Source organism: Papilio polytes, unplaced genomic scaffold (genome assembly GCF_000836215.1).
Source record: "Papilio polytes unplaced genomic scaffold, Ppol_1.0 DF823692.1, whole genome shotgun sequence".
NCBI lineage: Eukaryota > Metazoa > Arthropoda > Insecta > Lepidoptera > Papilionidae > Papilio > Papilio polytes.
The window spans coordinates 1,066,248-1,087,629 of record NW_013525512.1 but is presented as its reverse complement, the minus strand read 5'-3'; the positions used below and the strand labels follow the sequence as shown (position 1 = coordinate 1,087,629).

At 34.7% G+C, this 21,382-nt stretch overlaps 2 protein-coding genes across 2 annotated transcripts in view; one reads left to right on the top strand and one right to left on the bottom strand.

Annotated features, from left to right (window-relative positions):
- Positions 1-21,382, top strand: part of LOC106103999 — a 96,524-nt gene that overhangs the window by 42,742 nt on the left and 32,400 nt on the right. The gene's annotated exons all lie outside the window — the stretch shown is intronic.
- LOC106104000 overlaps positions 10,172-21,382 on the bottom strand; it is a 57,358-nt gene continuing 46,147 nt past the window's right edge. Inside the window, exons 2-9 of the mRNA XM_013283929.1 lie at positions 20,952-21,090; positions 17,351-17,546; positions 16,559-16,659; positions 15,185-15,211; positions 14,870-14,896; positions 13,765-13,902; positions 13,205-13,331; positions 10,172-10,257 (exon numbers count right to left, since the gene is read on the bottom strand). Of these exons, the coding sequence (XP_013139383.1) occupies positions 10,191-10,257; positions 13,205-13,331; positions 13,765-13,902; positions 14,870-14,896; positions 15,185-15,211; positions 16,559-16,659; positions 17,351-17,546; positions 20,952-21,027 (759 nt within the window). The 5' untranslated portion in view covers positions 21,028-21,090 and the 3' untranslated portion in view covers positions 10,172-10,190. The remainder of the gene's footprint in view (positions 10,258-13,204; positions 13,332-13,764; positions 13,903-14,869; positions 14,897-15,184; positions 15,212-16,558; positions 16,660-17,350; positions 17,547-20,951; positions 21,091-21,382) is intronic.

Here is a 21,382-nt window from a genome sequence, read left to right as displayed (position 1 = left end):
CCGCGCAGCCCATTTCCCCTTTTTTCCAGATATTTTCACGGTAAATTAGCACGCAGTATAAACTTTGAGAGGGTGATAAAGATTTGTAAGAAATGTTTTATTTTCCTCGTTCAAGGCCTACATTATTACATTAAAGTTTTTGTATTCTTTACATTCAAGTAAAAACAAGATTTTTCTTTTATTTACGGCAATGATGCATTACAATTTTATTTTATTCCGACTGTAACAATTTTTATTGTTGCCTTTTTATTTAGTTTTCTTTGTGATGTAAAAATATTTGTTTAGAAACATATACATTATGAATTATTGAATGCTTGTATCTTGAAAGTAATTGTTTTTTATATAAATTCTATTTTACCTAATATTTGTACGTTTTAAAATATCTTCTCATGATTATTGCCGAGTTGAAAGTTACAGGCGCTTTGGCGTACACAGAGTCATTTTTTTACTAATTCATACAATTAAATTTCTTAGATATTTATGTAGATTAGAGCAAGAAAGTCGTTTTGTTTGTATTGTAATTGTAATCTCAAGAAAGGGAATATATTTTGTCTGAGACTCAAAGTTAATTAGAACTTATCTATTGTGATGTTTGTCGTCGAATATTTATTTATTTAGATTTATTCCATTATCTACGTTTGTTCGCGTATCAGAAAGTTAAATCGCAAGAGAAGTTCTTGTTTCGCTGTCGGCCATTTTCTATTAGCCGCTTTAGATGAAGAAGAGAACTCGTAAAAAGTATTTAAGTAATAGACAGAAGCGGGTTGAATATATTTAATGATTTAATGAAGGAACTGGCTTTTATAATGTTTTTATGGAGGCTGCTACGGGATCCGGGATTAAGTATTATTCAAAACCTTAGCAACGGTTTAGACTACATTGAAAACGATTTCAAAATAGAGTTTCTTCAAACCAAAAGTTATCTGCATCGCAGTTAGTTTTCAAATAGCATTGGACTATATGTGTTTATGTATCTAGTATTGAATAAATTACTTATTCTATGTCTATTGAAATGTTAGTAGCACCATAGATTAACCAAAAAACGCTTACGCTTAAAGCGTACTCCATACGGACACCGAGTTTTAAGTTGCCCAACTAATTTACGTGACGATGAGATTAATTGAATTTGCCGGCGCGCCGCAGCCGCAGACCTGGAGACAGAGAGCACCACTCCACAAGTTGTTCATCGCGGGTTTGTTTAGCTGAGGGGTTGGGGAGGGGGTGGGTTACACCTTGTATACTGCCTCTTTACCTTAGTTTGTACTAGCTGTCACTTTGATTCCGTCCGTGTAACAGCTTAATTAGTAATGTATGTGTTCTGTCCGTGTTTTGGAGTTAAGCAAAAGGTCCATTTTAAACTTTCGTATTAAGAAATTAAGTAAGAAGTGAGGTTATATAAGGTCCATGGCCCCAGCGACCCTCGGGACATTTTTTTTATAATATAACGTGGCAAACGAGCAAACGGCCACCTGAATCCACCGAAATGTAAAGCGACCGCTGCCTATAATCATCCGCAATTGCAGATGCGTTGCCTACCCTTCATTGACGGAGGAGGAGACGCACATAAAGAGGACAATTCCCCTTCCTATGCGTCTCCTCCACCGTCAAATCTACTTTTCCTTCCCATCCTTTCCTCTTGAGAAAAGGGTGGAAAGGGAAAGGGGCTAAAATTAAGCCTTCGGCACCACACTCATCAGATGAAACGTGAAATAGCTTACACTTCACGCCTGTTTTCTGTGTGGTCGTGGTATTGCACCGGGCGAGCCGGACTATTCGTGCGAAGATGTTAAAGCGGGCTCTACCACTATTATAACATAAAAGCCAATCGCGGGAGGGGAGTGCGAGGGATGCGCGAAAGAAGTAACATATAAGAGTTGCGTAGGTAGTTATATATCTTTTATTTCCTTTTTTTCGTGTTTGGACACGGATGATTATCTACAAAATAAAAGCATTTCCAAAAATTAGGAAATCCGCCCATTTTTCACTTCTTAGATCAGATAAAACTGTGTGATTAGGCGAAATATCGCTCTCCATTGGAATCGCATTTATCGAAGTTTTAATGTCGTGAAAATAATAGTGGTAAATGAAAAAACTTACTAAAAACAGTAAAATACTATCAATAATAAAGAAACGTATGTACAGGCTTACTATCTTAATGCGTTGTAATCTACATTGTGCGATCAGCCCTCATTGTGGCTCGAAAGAGAAATGTTCAGACAGTAAATGAATGGCTATTATCTGACCCTTTGTATCTTTAACATAACATCTTCCTTATTAATTACTGTAAATATTTGTAATTTAAAAATAGGTTGTGTTAGCTTTTTGACTACTTTGACGTATTCTGTATTCTTGAAGGTTGTTAGTCTGTGCTATAAATCAGTACCATTGGTCATAATTTGAAATAGCGATATAAGCTTTGTAATTGTGATCCTAAACATTTTTTAAAATATTTATGACATGGTTTTAAAATGTCGTAATTGTGCTTGTTATGTTAATAATCGGATAGTAGTCGGATGTCAGAATAAGGGTGTTTCATAAGCTCGACGACACGACGGCCATATTGGTAAGGTATTCTGTGAAAATAGGAAGAAAACATAAGAGGTAATGAAGACTATATTTTATTAAAGCATAACATGGCTGTGACGACCATAGTAGGAAATCTCTTCTCAATATTTACAGCTGTCGGTTAAAAAACATTTTAATGTTCCTTTCCTCAATATATCAAGAAATCACAATAGGGTTTCGTTTAACGTTTAAATCTAAATCCGCAAATGCTATTGGGAAAAAAATATTGACTTTTTTTAGGGAAAAGTAAAGCATTTACGGCCGAGGAATAAAACGAATTTTAAATGCTTTGTAAGGATCGTTTGCAATTTAGAGATTTAACGTTTATCAGTTAAAACAATGTTACATATTAAGCGCACACTTTTGACTAAACTATGGCACTACTATTGTGTGATTGTCGATTGTTTCATAGCCAATTCAACCGTTTAGTTGCACAACTAAAAATCGAATAGTGTGCGTTCCATATAAGCTTATAGGATTCAAAGCGCGACTAAACAGTTATACGATAGTTTACTTTCATGTGTGCACACGCTATAAAATTCAATATCTGGCTGTCCATGTGTTTTTAACAACAATTGTTAACATAAAAATAAAATGTGAAATTGATGAATAAAAATCTAATCTAAATCCTTATAAAAGTTAAAGTAATTGTCTATGATTGTTTAGTAGATAAGTACTATTAAAAAGCGATAAGTAAATATTCAACAGTAAGTATCAGTCGGCGTTGCAGTCAGTTTTGGCAAGCCGCCCGCTCCCTGTCACCGGCTACTGCCTGTTACCGCAACTACACACCTGTGAACATTTTACAGAGACTTAAACAATCTATATAATAATGGGTAAACACACACTTTAGCATATTTCTTTTTCTTTAATAAATAAACCCTACACTTACGACACGCTTTAGGCTATATATTTTACGCCATTAAACTTAGGGGAAAAAATGGAAAAAACCTCCATGTGGGAAAGGGTACTTATAACTACACGCTGCCAACATTAAGGCAGCAAGGTTGCCATGGTTTGTCATCAAGTCGTGTCATTTTGACCTTTGGAATTGATAATTTGACACACGTAAACAATAAAATTAATATAAATTCATGTGAACGAAGCCGCACAGGAACAGCTAGTTTACGTATAAAAGGATATATAAATAACATGACTAATAAATTACAAATCTCAAATACACACCGTTAACTAAACTATAGCACAACTATTTAGTCTCGCTTTGATTACTTCCATAATTGATGTAATATAATGGTAATTCTATTACTTAATAACCCTGAAAGTTATATAGTACATTTGTGTGTTTTGTCCGCTCTAATCTCAAGATGGTCTTAGTACAATAATCTGGTCACATCAAAAGGGTCTTCGCATCCCTAAGGGCTAGTTTGTAGACGTCTTACTTGCGGGATTATCCCTGTCTCTTTGAGGCTTAAACGGCTCTCCGAGGCTGCGCTGACCGCGAGATTTATTATGCATAGCCCTGTTATGACATATAATGGACCGTATATTTAAACTAATGTTTTGGTTTTTATTTACCTATCGTAAGGATTACCTAGATAATATAGTGAAAACGTTACTTATACTGTCGTGAAGGTATCAAATTGTGTTATGTAAACTATATTAGAAGACATTTTAAGCTTCTCGGGTTTTATTAGTAAAATAATTTTTATTACAATATTATGTCGTTAATTAACACTGTTCATTTACATAAAAATATATTTACGTCTCTATTTTCACAAAAAAACAAACATTAGGTATATATCTGTCTACAGTGAAAAGCGACTTTTAGTAGGTTCTCTGAGCGATTGTAAACGAGCTCGTTCCACTAACCGCTCACGTTCTAGCTAACGACAACAATTACATCTGCATTACTAAACCCAGAATACGTTAAGTTCTCTACTCAACTTTAATCTAACTTCTAACTAATATTATAAATGCGAAAGTTTAGATGGATGGATGTTTGTTAGAGTATGTAGCCTAAACGGCTGAACAGATCTGGATGAAATTTGGCATAGGTGTAGAGCAGAGTATTGAAGAACACAGAGGCTACTTACTTTTGTTTTTTTTAATACCAAGCGGACGGAGTCGTCGGCAACAGCTAGTTACTTTAGTAAATTGCTTCATTTTGCGTGTTACATCTTGTATTATGCATTTATCTAGCTTTCGCCAGCGACTCCGTCCACGTGGAACTGAAAAAAAACAAAAATGAATAGATTATGTGTTCTTCTAGACTATCCTCTACATTTATGCCAAATTTCTTCTAAATCCGTTCAACCGTTTAGGCTACAAACTCTAACAAACCTCCAACCATCCATCTAAACTTTCACATTTATAATATTAGTAAGATAAACGTCTGTACAAAAATATAATAAATTAATTTAAATAATTGAAACATAATAGGTTAACATCCACAATGATTTTATGTGATTCTGATAGTCCTTGTCATTCGATATTTATTGCAACGCTCAAAATCTTTTATTCTACTCAAAATATACAAATGCATACTATATCTAACGTTAGTGTATACACACACCACTTAACTATGCGTGCGACAGATAATATAAACTGAATTACATAAAGTTCCTGATAATTTTCCATTAAAGGTAATGGGTAAACATACTGCCATGAGGGTTGCGCTAACAGCGTAAAGAGGGCACGAGGATTGCGTTATATTATATTGTAATTCAGGTGGGCCTTTCACGAAATTTAGTCTAGGTACCATGTAATTGTTTAGTCCCTCTTCGTATTTGTATCCATTTAATAACAAATTTACAATAAAATTATTGATTAAAAATGACGGTAAGTTAAAGTAATTGTAACATAAACATTGTAGTTCTTTTGAAATAAAGAAATACAACTAAAATGTTGCACGTAAAGTGGACTGTTCACAGTAACAAAACACAAACAAAGTATCTGTTCTGAACAGATTCAAGTAATTAGTTGGCGCGGGTCCAAACGCTCCCGTACGGGGTCCAGGTAGCAGACCCTTAGGTGGTCGTTAATTGTTAAACAGACGAATAAATAACTTGTAAATGTATACCATTGACAGACATTCACACATGAGTAGTTAAAATATAAGAACATCTTTGACTAAACTATCGCACACTTTTAGTCTTGGCTTAATTCCACACCCTACTTGATTTTTAGTTGGGCAACTAAACAGTTGAATTGGCTACGAAATAATCAACAATCAAAGGCCCGTTGTTACAGTGTTGTTATATTTCTTATCCCATTTATTTACGTAGAAGATTAATTAGTTAGCCTTGTTACAGATATGAAGCTAGTTATGCAGTACAAACACAATATGATATTGAATAAACAGACGGACCGCTTGCGCTGACCTCCTCGCCTCCGGATCCCGGACCCCGGGGAGTGGGCCGCAATTTCCGACCAGTAGGCCGACGACTAGCAAATATCCTAAAGTCTAGCGCAGGCCCAACATCAATGAAAACTCTGCATTACTAGAACAAGTGTATACTAAATTTACCATTTTTATTAAAACAACATAATAATTCAGTTTTATAACATCGATAGTTATTGCAGAAAAATCTTTCAGCAACAAAAATAAATAGACACAACAAACGTGCGTTTGTTTTCTTTCTCAATATCTGTAGAGGGCGCTTTCCTCGCTAATTGATTACTCTATGAAGACAGAACAATTCAAAGTGTTTATGAAACGCTACACAAATAGCTAATTTGCTCGCCTCTCCAATGCTGTAATTAGTTACTTCCTCGAGGGGAGGATGGGGTGAGTTCGCAGGTAGAATTCTACAATGGACATTTGTAAAGCCCTCTCTATAGTTAAAATGTAAAAAAGTTAAAAGCAAGAATTGTTTGTTGCGTATAAAACGTTTTATGAAACGTAATAGTATTGTTTTGTATTATATTATGAAATATTTATAACTTTAAATTCAACGTTTGAATATTTAAGTTACTGGAAACTTGCTGACGATTATCACATTAAACTATCTTAAGTCTGCATTATCTGTTCCACTTGAAGTTGATGTCGGTAACTTCAAAACATTAAACTCTGTGTTAATTTAGCTGACGACTTAACGGTAACATTACATTATTAAAATGTTACTTTTTAAAGTGTCATCTTTCGAAGTTTATTTGTTCAGTTCCATTCTTGACAATGCAGCTCTAAAAGCGAACGTGATCTTACTAAATATATATGCTATTATAATAAAATTGTTCACATCTTTGTGTATTTCTTTCACGAGTAAATCTAGATATAATGTTTAAATCATTTTGATAACGTACTCAGGCTTCTTCTAATCTTGCTGTGATCTCGACCTCAAAAGATCTCGCGGTACATCTAAATTCCATTAGGTGTAGCGATCCTGAGATATCCCTACTGACGGGTCAGTGGAGTTCGGAGTTAGCCGTTGGCCGTTTAATCTCGATTCGTTTTAACTTATTCAATGCTTCAATCTCTGCTTAATCATTAATTATTTTTTATTTGCTATTGGTAAAGATCTTAATTGTGTTTAAAAAAAGCAATACGTTATAATTAAGTTCGTCGAATTTTATTATAATCCGTTTACAATTTTTAGGTCTATCTCTAGGATTGAATCTTGATTTTGGCCGTTTAATCTGTTAGCGATTAGGTCTCCGGTCGTCGGATATTGCGACCGATAATACCGCTGGCGCTCTGCCCGTACTGGTCTGCTATCAATTGATCCTTTATCTCTGATCTTTTACGTTAATGGAATTAATGCTTTGATCAGTTGTCGGACATCAAATAGACACACAAACTTGTTAATCATATATGTAAAGAGTAGCTTTCGTCCGCGAGTCCGTCCTCGAAAAATTAAAAAAAGGAAACAAAAGCAAGTAGCCTATGTGTTCTTCTAGATTATGTTCTACATCTGTGGCAAATTTTATCGAAATATGTTTAGCAGTTTAGGCTACGAAATCTAACAAACATTTATCAATCATCTAAATTTTCGCATTTATAATGTTAGTAGAAAATAATAAGTAAGAGTATTGGTAAATATTGATGTATTAATTTGTTTTTATTAGTGGATATTTTTTATATCAATACTAAGTTTTTATGTTGCAGCTGAGACAGTATCAGCTAGGGCAGGGACTTGTTGCATACGCAAACTTCTCAGTGACGTCATAGACACACGTCACGCTCAGTTTACTGCCCTCGTGTGAATTTAATGTTCATACTCGTAAGATAATACACAGCACTTTGGCAAACTTTATAGTTATCTTAAGTTGTATTCGTTAATTGGTCACTAAGGGAGGCTACTGTAACGATACTTAAACTAATACTGCTAAAGAAAGAATCTTATCTGAACATGTTTCAGGCAGTGAAATTGCATAGTTACAATTTGTTAGTCAAAGTAATCTACGTTTTTTAAAGGCGTTGAATTCAGCAGCAGTCACACTTTATTCCAAGACTACTCGTACGTGCTGTCATATCCTACATGTAGGTAACTGTTCAATTAAACAGCTGTCAGTTGTTCCTATAGGAAGGTCACGTATTTATCCCGTTTTATCATCCTTCAACATCATAAAAACGCTCTTCAGCCTGTAAGAGTTCTACTAAAATCTTCACCAAGAAGAACGTAAAACGTAGATCATAGAATTCCCAAGTCCCACTCCATTTTATCACAACTTCGAGTTGTGTCGTAAAATCGTCACAATGACGGTCTACGATGAGAATTACTGCACCATTCATAAAGGACGCTTTTGCGAAATACTCTGAACTTAGAAAGGCGATTGGTGCAAGTTACTAGCGATAAGCGATTTTAAGATAGAAGACAAATGGCCTTTTTCACCAGCCCTTAAAGTACTTTTTAAATCGTTGTCTCTAAATCAAAAGCAAAATCGTGAACTTAGGTAATACCTGAAAGTGAAAAAAAAAGCGATCACTACTTTTAAGGAATCGTTAGTGAAAATAACTATGTAATCTTTGTTTACTTGGTTTTAAAAAAGTTATTGCTAACGTAAATATTTATTTAGTTGACCCTGTTGTTTTAAAACAAGGTTAAATTATCTGTGATTCAGTTCGCTTCTAACTTGGTCATTACTTGGCATAAAGTGGTCTATAATGCCCCTCTGGCCCGGGAGCCTTTCCTTGAGGCAGTTAAAAGGCTTGCTCCGGCCTAATGAACGGAATTCAGCGTGTCTGCTAAAGACCTCATTTAACCTTATTTATGTACTGAAATTTCTTGTAAGCCGTTCTCAACTTCATAAACGTGCAATTCAGTTTTGTTGTTGACTGTAATTATGAGGGCAGGATCTTGTAGCTTATTGTTTATAGTACTTGACTGTTTGCCTTGGGTATTATTCCCAGTCTTTTTTTTAATTGGTTACAAATCTGATTACTGCTAACCAGCCAGTATAAAGTGAATTTCGAGGGACATGTGTTTTAAAAGTTTTTCATATAGCCGGTATTGTTTTTGAAAAGGCAAGAGAAATTGTTAGCTTAGGTTTTTAATATTTCACGGGTACTTTAGGTTTTTTAACTCCGTAGTTAACCGACGCGCTTCGCCCTAAGGTACAGCGTATAGTGTTTCTAGAAAGCGGGTTATATAATTTATTAACCACTTTACAGCAATGCTACAATGGTTGATTCGAACCCACAACCGTTCTGTTTTAAGTATAAATTTTGTGCATACTGTTGTCAGTGCCTAACATTTTAAAGAAATATTTAACAAATTTTATTCCAAACTACATACAAATTACTATATCGACAGATTATTTTTTATTTATATGTAGTGAAAATCTATCCGCTTCCGCTACCCGCTATCGTTGATTACTATAACGTATAGTTTACGTGTAAGAAACTCGGCAAGTTTTTGTCGGTGGCCGAGTGAATTACCGGCGTGAGGCGGGAAGGCGGTAATTAATTATTTTTAAAGGCAACCGCCCCGAGGGCGGGGGCTGGGGGTTAATAAGGTAATTTAATTGCGCTCTTCACAGTAAGTAATTTAGCTTTAACGTTCAAATATTAAATAAAGTAAAAAGTAAAGAGAAACAATACTCGAACAATATCGAAATTTATCTTTGTCAGCTTGTCCCTGCCCGCTTCTGGACATAGGCCTATCCCAACGCTTTTCAAAGCTTACATGTGATTATTATAAAATAAAATGTACTTTTACTTCTAAAAGGGAACTCAGTTTTTCTTCTCTCGGCTCAAACGACTTGTCTCGTTACGTGTATGAATAAAGTAAACACTAAAGGGCGCCCTTAACATACTGCAAAAAGCGAGATTTTTTATACGTTTTACTTAATGTAAGTTATTAAAACATATTTTTAAATAACTTATATAAGTTCCGACTCGTTTTAAACATTATCCATAACTTACTTGTATGTGAAATATTGCGAACTCTATTTGCCAAAGTGAAAAGTGATATTTAAAATGTAATTTTAAGTTACCAGATTTGAAATATTAATAACTTCCAACATTGAGTCAACTTAAGATAGAGTACGTATTTATAAAAAATACGCTTGTTTTCTTTAAACTTTATCTAAAAATTAGACTATTTTCAGATTTGTTGACAATCTCTTTGTGATTTGAAAGATCGAAAATTTCAGTAAAGGATTACAAAGGAAAGAAACGAAACTTAAACGATAATTAAAACAATATTGATTATAACTAAGTTTTATTAATCGGAATCGTAGAATGCGAACTTCAAATCTGCGTATTCTTCTTCCGGATATAGCAAAAGGTATCTGAAATTCATATAAATAGTTAAAACATCACACTCAGAATCATAAGGCACTCAGAAACATAGTGCCATCGGCATATTTTCTAATGTTTTCATACATTTCTAAGGATTAGCAACACAGGCCAGTGGCCGCCACAAATCGCCTTTGCTCCCTTCTTGTGGCAGCATTAGTAGCGGTCGTAAGAGTTCCATGCGACCCTTAGTGGTAATTAAATATTTCGCTAGTGGAATTCACGTAGGATTAACCGAACACCTCTCACAGTCATTACTTAATTACTTTATGCAATTGACTGGACCCTTGCATCTCTATTTCCTACTAAAGATAGGAATGTCGTAATTATAGATCTAACTATGCTAATATTATAAAGAGGAAAACTTTATTGGTTTGATTGTAATAAATAGGCTCAAAAACTACTGGGCCGATTTTAAAAACTCTTTAACCGTTAAAAAGGTAATTTATCTGTGAGTAACATAGGCTTTATTTTCTCACTTCTTTTACATTATTTTTAAATTTGACGCGGACAGTGTCGTGGGCAAAAGCTAGTATTTTTTAAATTAAAAGCAAGGATTATTTTCCCGGTTGCGGTGAGTTTTGCAAAACATTCACAGATGGTTGGGAATGTTTGTTTTTAAGTGACGGGAACCGAGGTCGTGTGTAGAGTTAATATAAATATTGTAAAAGCTAGGATGTTATTTTAAAATTAGTTGTGGATGTTACAGATTTGAGATTACATAATGATTGATTAGTTTGATACGAAAATGATTTTTTTCAACTTTTAGGAGTAGTAGAAAAATTCCTCTTTTAATATTGCTTTATTTCAATATTGTGATACTATTAATTTCAGAAAATAATGTACTGATTGTTCATATTGTTTTAAAATTGTTACTTTACTTGTCACCAGGAAATCACTATTGTTTATTCTTTTTCTCTTAAAGATACAGACTATATACCATTGAATGTATGTTTTCCCTTTTTAATATTTGTCTTTTTTAGTTACATCAAATAAAAGTCCTACGTGTTGATACCAACGGAGTGAACGTAGTCGTCTAAATGAGAAATGTTGGGTCATAGTCGGCTCGCTACAGCACACATCCTGTACGTTTTGACTTCACGCCGCACAAAATATACGAAAATAAACGAAGAATTATTAAAATATAACCTCAACCAAAAATAGACTTAAACGTAAGTGCGCAAAGTCAGTATTCATCTGCAGTAGGAAACATATTCCCTTTCAACCAGGTGTATTTTTCAAGTGCCGTTTCCAAAAACAAAAAGTACGGTTGCGCAAAATTTATTTACAAAGAGACATATCCTTTGTTTTCGTTTCGCGGAACATTAATTTGTTCCTGCTTTTTATGATTTCCTAGTACTTTGTGTAGGGATGGTTAGTTTTTAAATATTTTCAAGTTGGTAAACAAACGACACCTAAGGATGGTACTACTTTAAAATTAATTTAAAATTTACACGAAAAGTTTTAGGTTAAATATACGTCTATCATTTATTACCGTGATAAAAGCTCTGTGTGGATTTTTGACATATAATGGTTATTGAAATATTATCCATATTGTGAATTAGACCTAAATAACAAAGTACTTATACCGACTTAACTATCGCACGACCATTTAGTTGCGCTTTGATTCCTATGAGGTTATATAGAAATGCGCACACTATTTGGTTTATAGTTCTGCAAAGAAACAGTTTGATTTGGCTGCGAAACAATCAACAATCACACACAGTTGTGCGAGTTTAGTCAAAGGTGTACGGCCGCCCTTATGGTGAAACATATAACCGCATTGTTGATCATAATAACCCAAGAGCCAGCGACAGCGAGTCCTTTTTTATTTTAAAAACACTGAAAGTTTTACTAAGCATGTATACTAGCAATTTAGTACATAGACAGGTAATATTGTAGTGACATTGGCGAGAGAAGAGGGGGGGGGGACGGTCGTAGTGGGTTAGGGTTACAATTGGAGCCTAAATGGTTCGTCAGGTCGACTTCATACCGCGCGCAATCAGTGGCCCATTCAATTTTTAACCAACGCCTCCTGGTGACATGTTTGGTAACAAAGTTTTAGGCAATTTACGTACAGATTTATTGCGTATTTCGTTATTTTTATTTGAAAAGTTTAAATGTAATTAGTTAAACTTTAATTCTTTTCAATTAAATTCATAGTTTTAGTTTCATAATTAACGTTTTTATATGTTTGGACAGGACAATTTAGTTTAAATAAAATTTGGTCATACTTCATTTTAATAGATTACAAACGATATCTAGTTTCTTTGAACTAAACATAGCGTCATAACTTACTTCATTTAACGACGTCGAATATGGATTTAAAACAACCAAACGATATTGTTCTGTCTAAATCTAAAACTGTTCAGTTGACATTTGAACACCTGCTACGCTTTACCCACGGCCCCGTTGTGTGGCCTGCGCCTTAATTGGCACCGAAATGAAACAGAATTCCATTCCAGTAACTGTAGTTCTAGGTCATTGCGTAAATCTGACTGGAATTGTAGCGCTGAGCTATGAATTTGGTGTTATAAAAGAGAATAAATCTAATAACTTTAGGAAACGCTAATATTGCTAATAGAAAATAGGCTTTCATACATTAAAAACAAGCTTTAATAGGCTTAATTTATAATCTACTATGAATGTAGAGGGGTATACCTTTAGAGAGCGCTTTGACTAATATATCGCACAACTGTTTAGTGCCGCTTTGAATTCTATGAGTTTATAAGGAGGTGCACACTACTTGAGTTATAGTTTTGCAACTAATCAGTTGAATTGGCTGCCAAACAATCGACAATCACATTGTTATAATTTAGTCAAAGGTCCGCGTTCTTAGTTTGATTTGTAAGTTTCACCATTATGCTTGAGTGGGATAAGGACAGATATATGATGGTTTCTCTTTCGTGTAACAACTGGTTTATTATGAATTGTACATACTTGTGTACAGGAACTGTTGAGGAGAAGAGTCGTATGTTGGTGGTGTAGGGCAGCGCGAAGTGGCGCGCCGCGTCGATATGTTCTACCACCTCGTATGCCCACTCTGATATCTCGTAACCGCTGCCACCTGGCAACACAATACGATATGCAAATCTGCTGCTAAGTAAAGACTGCAAGTTGTCGCTGTTACAATGTTCTTGTTTATGTAACTGTAGATTTAATAACTGCTTTAAAATGTCGCTATTGACTGCTTAAAGCTGTCTTTGTTCTATAGCCTTTTAAATTATTGTGTTCATGCAGTTAAATCGATTAATAGTCGGTCGTATTTCTTAAGAGCGCCCGCACACCTTTGACTAAACTATTGTACAACTGTTTAGTCTCGTTTGATTCCTAACTGATTTTTAGTTGTGCAACTTTACAGTTGAATTGGCTTCGAAACAATCGACAATCGCACAACAATTGTGCTATGTTTAGTCAAAGGTACCCGCAAATAAATAAAATTAGTATTGTATTGTATACATTTGATGAAGAGTTAAAAACTACAGAGTTGTAGAGCTGACCTTCGTTGGACATCAATCTGATAGGCGGCCTCAGGTCCGGTATGTCTAAGATAACGTCCAGGTCTTCTTCTTTAAGCAACAAATACATGTCGCCTTTTCTTTTTCGAAGCTCGTAAGGGAATGTGGCTTTTATTGTTGCTGTAATATTTAATAGATTTATTTTTATACAAAAACTGCGTTCTAGTAATTCAGTTACTTTGTTTCGTGATTTTATAAATCAACTTTGATTTTCTCAGTCCGGTACTAAGTGAAGGGCTAGAATTATTTTTTACATAGCGCCTCCCACACAAAGGTAAATACACAATACCACTCTTGTTTTTTTAATCTTGCAAAAAAAAGTCCATAAAAAGTTCAATACATAGAACAATGGCGTCTTATCCGTGAAGGGTCGGTTACACCCGGGTATCCGTGTGGAGGACATCTCGGACAAAGGCCACTTCCGGTATCAAGAGGCTTTCGCGCGAGATACGGATCAATTAGCCGGGTGGCATTGAGAGGGTGCGAGGCTCTAAGTGGGACTACTGTGGTAATTACAAGCTATTATCGTAAATCAAACTAATATATGCTTTAATGGAAATTAGGTATCGTATATCAAGGAAATGGCTTCTTAATCTACGGGTTTCTGCTGTATATCCAACTGTGGAAAACATTATGATTTTGGAGGGTTTTTTTATATTACACTTACTGCGTTGGCGCAGCGACCCGAAGTGGGTCTAGGTCTCCGACGAGAGAGCGCCTTTTATATTATTATTCTTTTTATATTTAAAGGTGACAAAAATGCAACTGGCGATTTTCGCCAAACGACCTTTCGCCAATATCTAGTCTATGTCCCTAACCAACTCTAAATTCCCTTCCCATCCTTTCATTGAACGAAGAGTGGAAAAGAGAACTAAAATCGCGAAGAAACGCAAGTTGCTTCCACTTAACGTCTGTATTTTGTGTGGTCGTGGAATTGCACCGAGAAAGCCGCCTATTTATGCAAAGATGTTAAAGTAGGCTCTACCGCTGTTAATAATTTTTAAATAAAAAAGTTATATAATTTAGCAACAATTTTCCTTGTTTTTAAACTATCGACAAGAAATTAATTTTAGCAAAATAAACCCACCGTTTCCGTTAAAGCTTCGATACGGACCTGAAATAATAAAAAACGGGTATAAATATTTGAAATACGTTTGTGAAGGATGATTGGCGTTTTATATCCGAAGCCTCCGGATGGGTTCCCGATAACTTAACATTTTGACGGATTCCGACGCTGCGATAGCCCGAGGGACCTTTGGGTATTCCTTGAATATTTGATTTACTATAAAGGTACTAAAAGGGTTTGCGGATAAATTGCTTAAAACCGATTATGCTGATAGTTTTAGTAATGTTTTAAGCTTGTAAAACACTTTGAATATTAAATAATAACCATAGGACTTACCGATGTGAGGTCCAACATTTTTAAATTCTGAAACAAATTTACAATTATAAACCAACCGAATTAAAAAGAAAGAACCTTCCTTTCTTTCTTTCTTTCAACAAATTTGAATATTTTTGAAAGAAAGAAAGAACCTTCCTTTCTTTCTTTCTTTCGACCAATTTGAATATTTTTGAAAGAAAGAAAGAACCTTCCTTTCTTTCTTTCTTTTAACCAATTTAAATATTTTTAAATTTTCCAAGTAGACTGTAACTTCTATTTTTTTAATGTCCAATTTTATTATAACTAAAATAGTTAAGATTATTTAACAATCGTTTTAGTATTACCATAAAAAAATGTATTTCGTTCTGGACATAAAACTATTTACTACTCAGGCTATAAATTCTTATTCGTGTGACATGTTAACGACACACAGCTTGTAAAAGCGAATTATATTAAATACCGAAATGTAACACAGGAAGCTATATAAAATATTTTACACTAAAACATTCTGATACCGTTAACTTTGATTGTAAACTGTTTGAATTCCGTACACAGAATAAAAAAAACCTTCTCACACACTGTTTCTCTAGATATCTTAGGTTTATGGAATAGACGAGAAAACATTATGATTTAGAGTGGGTTAAACAGGGTAGCTGACACACTTGCTAGTAACTAGACATTTGGTTTTTGTGACAGATACGTGCATGAAGGTAAGAGAAGGGCCGGGGGGAGGGTTCAACGCTTGACATGTCACGTCACGCGTACTGTCTTGTGTACCTTTTACTGGCTTATGTGTACGCTTTGCGCCAGTAGCTGTCCTATATTCCGATTCTTAGAGAACTCATAATATTACCACGACATGAAAGAAGAACCCAAATTAGAAAAGTGAATTTATCAAAAGATCTCTAAAACTATTTCTACCACTTCTGTTTCGTGTCAGAATGCGTTTAAAACATTGCGTCACAATCGACGGTGTGACCCAATTATATTGACTGATATAATACTTTTAATATCCTAAGCTTATTTCACTCCATATAGGAAACTGTCACGCGATTTTGTTATTAAAAACATCGTAAATGACCAAACTATTTTCAAGTAAATTATAATTTTACACCGCTAAAGACAAACTTAGACGTTTAAAGTCAATATTCAATCTTAAATACTCTTTCTTATATTTTTGGCCTTAAGCAATAGAAAATCATGATCTATCAATCGAATAATTTTTATACTCCGTTTCTTAAATTTAAAGAAATTCAAATATTGATATTGATTTCGGCCATGGATTAACTTTGGCAAAGATCAAGGAAGTAGACGCGAAAAAACATCCTTCGTTCATATTTGTACCTCTCACATGGAGGATCTAGGATGTTGTACTCTGGGTAGATTATGACATACCAACGTCAGGTTTCATGCAGATCTCCGTCTTGTTGGTGGTCTGCTGGATTCGCAGCGGCAACTCCAGCGTCAGCAGGTACTCCTTGCTGTCGCTGTCCATGCTGACAACATAACAGAACTGATCTTGATATGTGTGGGTGAATTCATATAATAAAAAAAGTGATATAATATCAGATGTGGATACTAAACTTGTGTATTGGTTCATCCTTAATTGGAATTAAACAATGCTTAATTCATTTAAGTTAATGAAACAACATTTGTTTTTGTCTTTTTGTAACTGTTTATTATTTAACAGTCGTTTAAATAGGTCAATGGAGTGTTTTCCCTCGAGATTTCCGCCGCAAAAGTTTCAACAAGGTTAACATTGTTCATATGTTGGTTGCGGTTTTCCCGCCTTTGCGTTTGCTATATTTTATTGCTTGTTCTCTTAGACCTTGCTTGTTGTATTTTATTGTTGTGTTAGTCAATTGAATGTTAGCGTATATCTTAACAATTTGTTACAACAGATTTTAATAAAGCACACGTAGTTAAATCTTTAATGAGACTATGATTGTGTTTAAAATGTTTTACTACCATTTCGATGGCTTTATAAGGATTCTGTTGCCCTGATCCAGTGAAGAAGAGAACACGAATGGACAGTGTTACACCCTCTTTTAGAACAAATAGCACTACATTTGTACTTTAGTAATGTTCTTTTTTAAAACAACCATCTCTATCTTACTTCGTTGCCGTTCATCGTCCTAGCAATGCTACACAGGCTACTCGCGCTAGGAAGGTGATGTTATTATGTACCTGATGCCAACGAGTTCGCTCTCTTCGAGTCCGGACAGCTTGATGCAGGTGCCGCTATCACCGTAGCGGAAGAGATACGGCTTGTAGAAGTCGATAGCGAAGTGCAGACTGCCCAAGAGTACGGTGTCTCGTAGTGATCTGTACTGTCGCTTGAAGCACTCGAAGTCAGTCGTATGGCACGCTATTATGAACCGGTCTGGAATACGAAATAAGAGATGTTTACAATATGCCCTAGTTATTAGAGTAAAACCCGCACTTGGCCCATGTGTTTGACTATGGCCTAGTAATCCTTAACTTATGGTAGATCTCCTAGCCAGTGTGGCGTATAGTGAGCTGGTGATGATGGTAACAGAAGACCAGGTTAAAACTATAAATACTGGCTGACGTGACTTGTCTTCGTTATTTTTTTTAAATCTGTATAATTTGAATCAACGTCGAACGATTAAATAAATAATCTAGAAAATGGGATTCAAGAAATTGAATAGTTATTGAGAATTTTTCATTTATTTCATAAATCTTGCGTAAGGAGACAATTTTTCAGTCAGTATTATAAATGCCGTCCCTTGAGCACTGTCTCTGTAAAGAAATGGCGTTGTTTAAAAAAACGAAATTCTCAAGAACGCTATTTCCTTTTAGTGAGTGAAAAATGTTAATCTTATAAAAACATTTTTAATAATAGCGATGGAATTTTATTCAAATTGAAACTCTACGGACAAAACGTTCAGAAAAATTTCATTAACTCTGAACTGTGACGGAGTACGAATATAAAAAATATGTTTTTACACTTTAAAATATGATAAACTAGGACACATAATGTAGGAGATATCTAGCTATACATCATCTCTTCTAGATACTGCACATCTTCTACCGCCTTTTATCTTTTTAAAAGTACTAGGAAATCATATGTTATACGACGTAATCAAATATTGTTTTAAACAATATTCAAAAATGCTTACGCGGGTGGAAAGCTAATCAATACTAATAAAGAGAAAAGATTAGTATTTTTATATTCTAACGAGCGTAGCAATAGACTTAAAATACTTTGATTATTCTTCTTTAATTTATTCGCGACTTACAATAAAAGGGATTCACTGCACTGTCACAATTATCCGGCACTACATAACACACACAAACACAGTCACTAGCATTGAGAACTTTTTTTCCTCGCAGATTTCTTCTTCCTCGTTTACTTTCCATTGTAAGACTCCTGGTCGGATCTGACTACCCTGTATAGCCCGAATTTCGATCTTTTCGTTATTCATTTGTCATTTTCTTCCACTACATTCTCGATTGTTCGAACCATATATACGTTTTGTAATAAAACATTCCAGACATCTTTTCCGCTACTCGCCATCAGATATCGCTGCGATAGAACATTCTGGAAACGACTCGAGTTTTCCACGGACATGAATTCTGCTACTCACCAATAGCGTCGCAACACTACGTTTCGAAATAACTCAAAAACTACTAAGTCGATTTCAAAAATTCTTTCACCATTAAATAGGTTAGTTTTAATACAATTTTTATTTCTGCTCGGACGAAGACGCGAGCAAACCTAGTTTAATTTAAACCGCGATAAACCGTTTCTCTTCGGTGTATGAAACGGTGTGTTCGTTGTCATAAATATTTATTTTATGTGAATTTTTTATAGGTTCCCACTCGTTGCTAAATTGCTCAGGGATACGGGGATTTCGTACTCTTTATTCATTCAAATCAAATGTTAACATTAATTTATTTATGTTGCCAGGTGGAAATTTTTATAACTGGCAACAAAATAAACAAAGCGAAATATAATCACCGATTGGACACAATTAAAACTTCGCAGTAGTTATTGGATATTTATTTGTTAAGCAATATATTATTTAATCTTATTTATTACTAATGTTGTAAGTGCAAAAGTTTAGATGAATGTTTGTTTCTACATTTCTCCAAAACGACTGAATCTCGAATAAGAGTATATGGAAGAACACTGGCAAGAATCAAGTATTTATTTAAATGCACGCGGACAGAGTCGCTGGTGATATCTAGTATTCAAATAATGCGGAATATTGCAGACATATTGAGATAAATTGAAGAACATCAGTCAATTGTTTTTTCAAGTAGTTTCATATAAACAAACGATGATTACACGGCATTTAATTTTACTGCCTTTTTTACAACTGACTTTAATTGACAACGTGTTGAGTTTCAATTGTTTAAATTTGTTCGCCACTTCAATAAAGATACATTGAACTTGGCTTCTGTTAAAACAACCAACTATTTATAAAAGAACGCACAAGGTTTATCTAAAATGTTTAAATTCGCTTAATATTATTATTAAACAGATCTCCCAAAGTGTGAGAAACTTTAGTGTAGATATAATCAACTGATTTCTATAGTTAAACATGATGATGATTATTTTGACGAATCTTTATACAACTTCAATCCCTTTAGACGTTATAATGTATTACCACAAATACACTGTTTAGTTAGACATTAGTTTTAACAGTGGTAGTGCCCGCTTTAACATCTTAGCACTGCAGGGCCAGCACGCCCGGTGTAATACCACGACCACACAGAAGACAGGCGTGAAATGGAAGCAATTCTGTGTTTCGTCTGATGAGAGTAGTGCCGGAGGCCTAATTTAAGTCCCTTTCTCTTTATCACCCTTTTCTTATAAGGAGAGAATAGAAGGAGAATGGATTTGACAGAGGAGGAGATGCATAGGAAGGGGAAAATCCTCTTTATGTGCGCCTCCTCTGTCGGATTCTATGTTTCACCATTAACAATTCTACACTGATTTTGGAATAAGTTGATTATTATCTATTGCTCTAAATCGCATTTTAAAAGCCTATGTTTGTTTCAATAACCAGTTATTAATCACAGTATAAAAGGTATATATTTAAGGTAAAATATATCTAAAACTCCAAGTCTATTACGGTTAGGACCATAATCCTGACATGTGTCACTGTTCTAAGAGTTTTGCTATTCTGTGCAAATTCTTAATCTATGGCAGTTTAAAGTTGAAAATCCAAAACTGGACAGAAAAGTAAGATCACGTCCAAATAGATATATGTTATAATAATTGTTTGGACTACAATCATACTAATATATAAATGCGAAAGTTTAGATGGATGGATGTTTGTTAGAGTTTGTAGCCTAAACAGCTGGACGGATTTTTATGAAATTTGGTATAGATGTAGAGCATAGCCTGGAAGAACACATAGGCTACTCAGTTTTGGTTTCTTTTAATTCCAAACGGACAGAGTCGCGGGCAAGAACTATTAATTACATATTTAGTTATAACCAATTAAATAACAAATAAATCAATGTGCGTCGTACTGTTAACAAATTCAAATAACATTGCCCTTTGAGTAACCTTGAACTTCAATATATCCAATCAAGACATTTGAAAAGAGCTCCAGTTATGACAGCAAAGAACACAGGAATTCCAGCTTGTAACATTGTTACAGAAGGAAGTTTTAAGAACTAAACACATTTCGATATTTAAACTTATAATTGGACCGTTGGTTCCAGACTTCACGAAAAGATAAGCATAACAATTGTTCGCGATTACGAACGAATCTGATAGAAAATCTATTAAAAAATGTAATATACTCACCATATTTCTCCTTATCACCGATGATAGCACCTGAGAGCACAATTACGTTGACAAAGGCGATGGCGGCTAGCTTCATGTCGGAACTGGCATAGCACCGCTGTCCGCTTGTCCGTCTCTCAGCTAAGACTATTATGAAATCCTGTAAGATCGTTCAACGAAATGATCACATTCGTACTGTTATTATTCGTAATGCGACTACTGTGAGTGCGGACTTCGGACAATTAATATAAAAAAATGTTTGTAAAAATAAGACCGCCTTAATGTGAGTTTTAAAGCCTAAACACTGGTTGAAAATCATGTTTTTTCAATTACTTTTCAATATCAGCCTGATAACACATAACTCTAAGGTGTTTACAGGTTTTCATGCAATATGACTTACAACTATCACCTAAAAGTTGAGCAAGTATGCGGGTGAATTACTTTTATTTGTG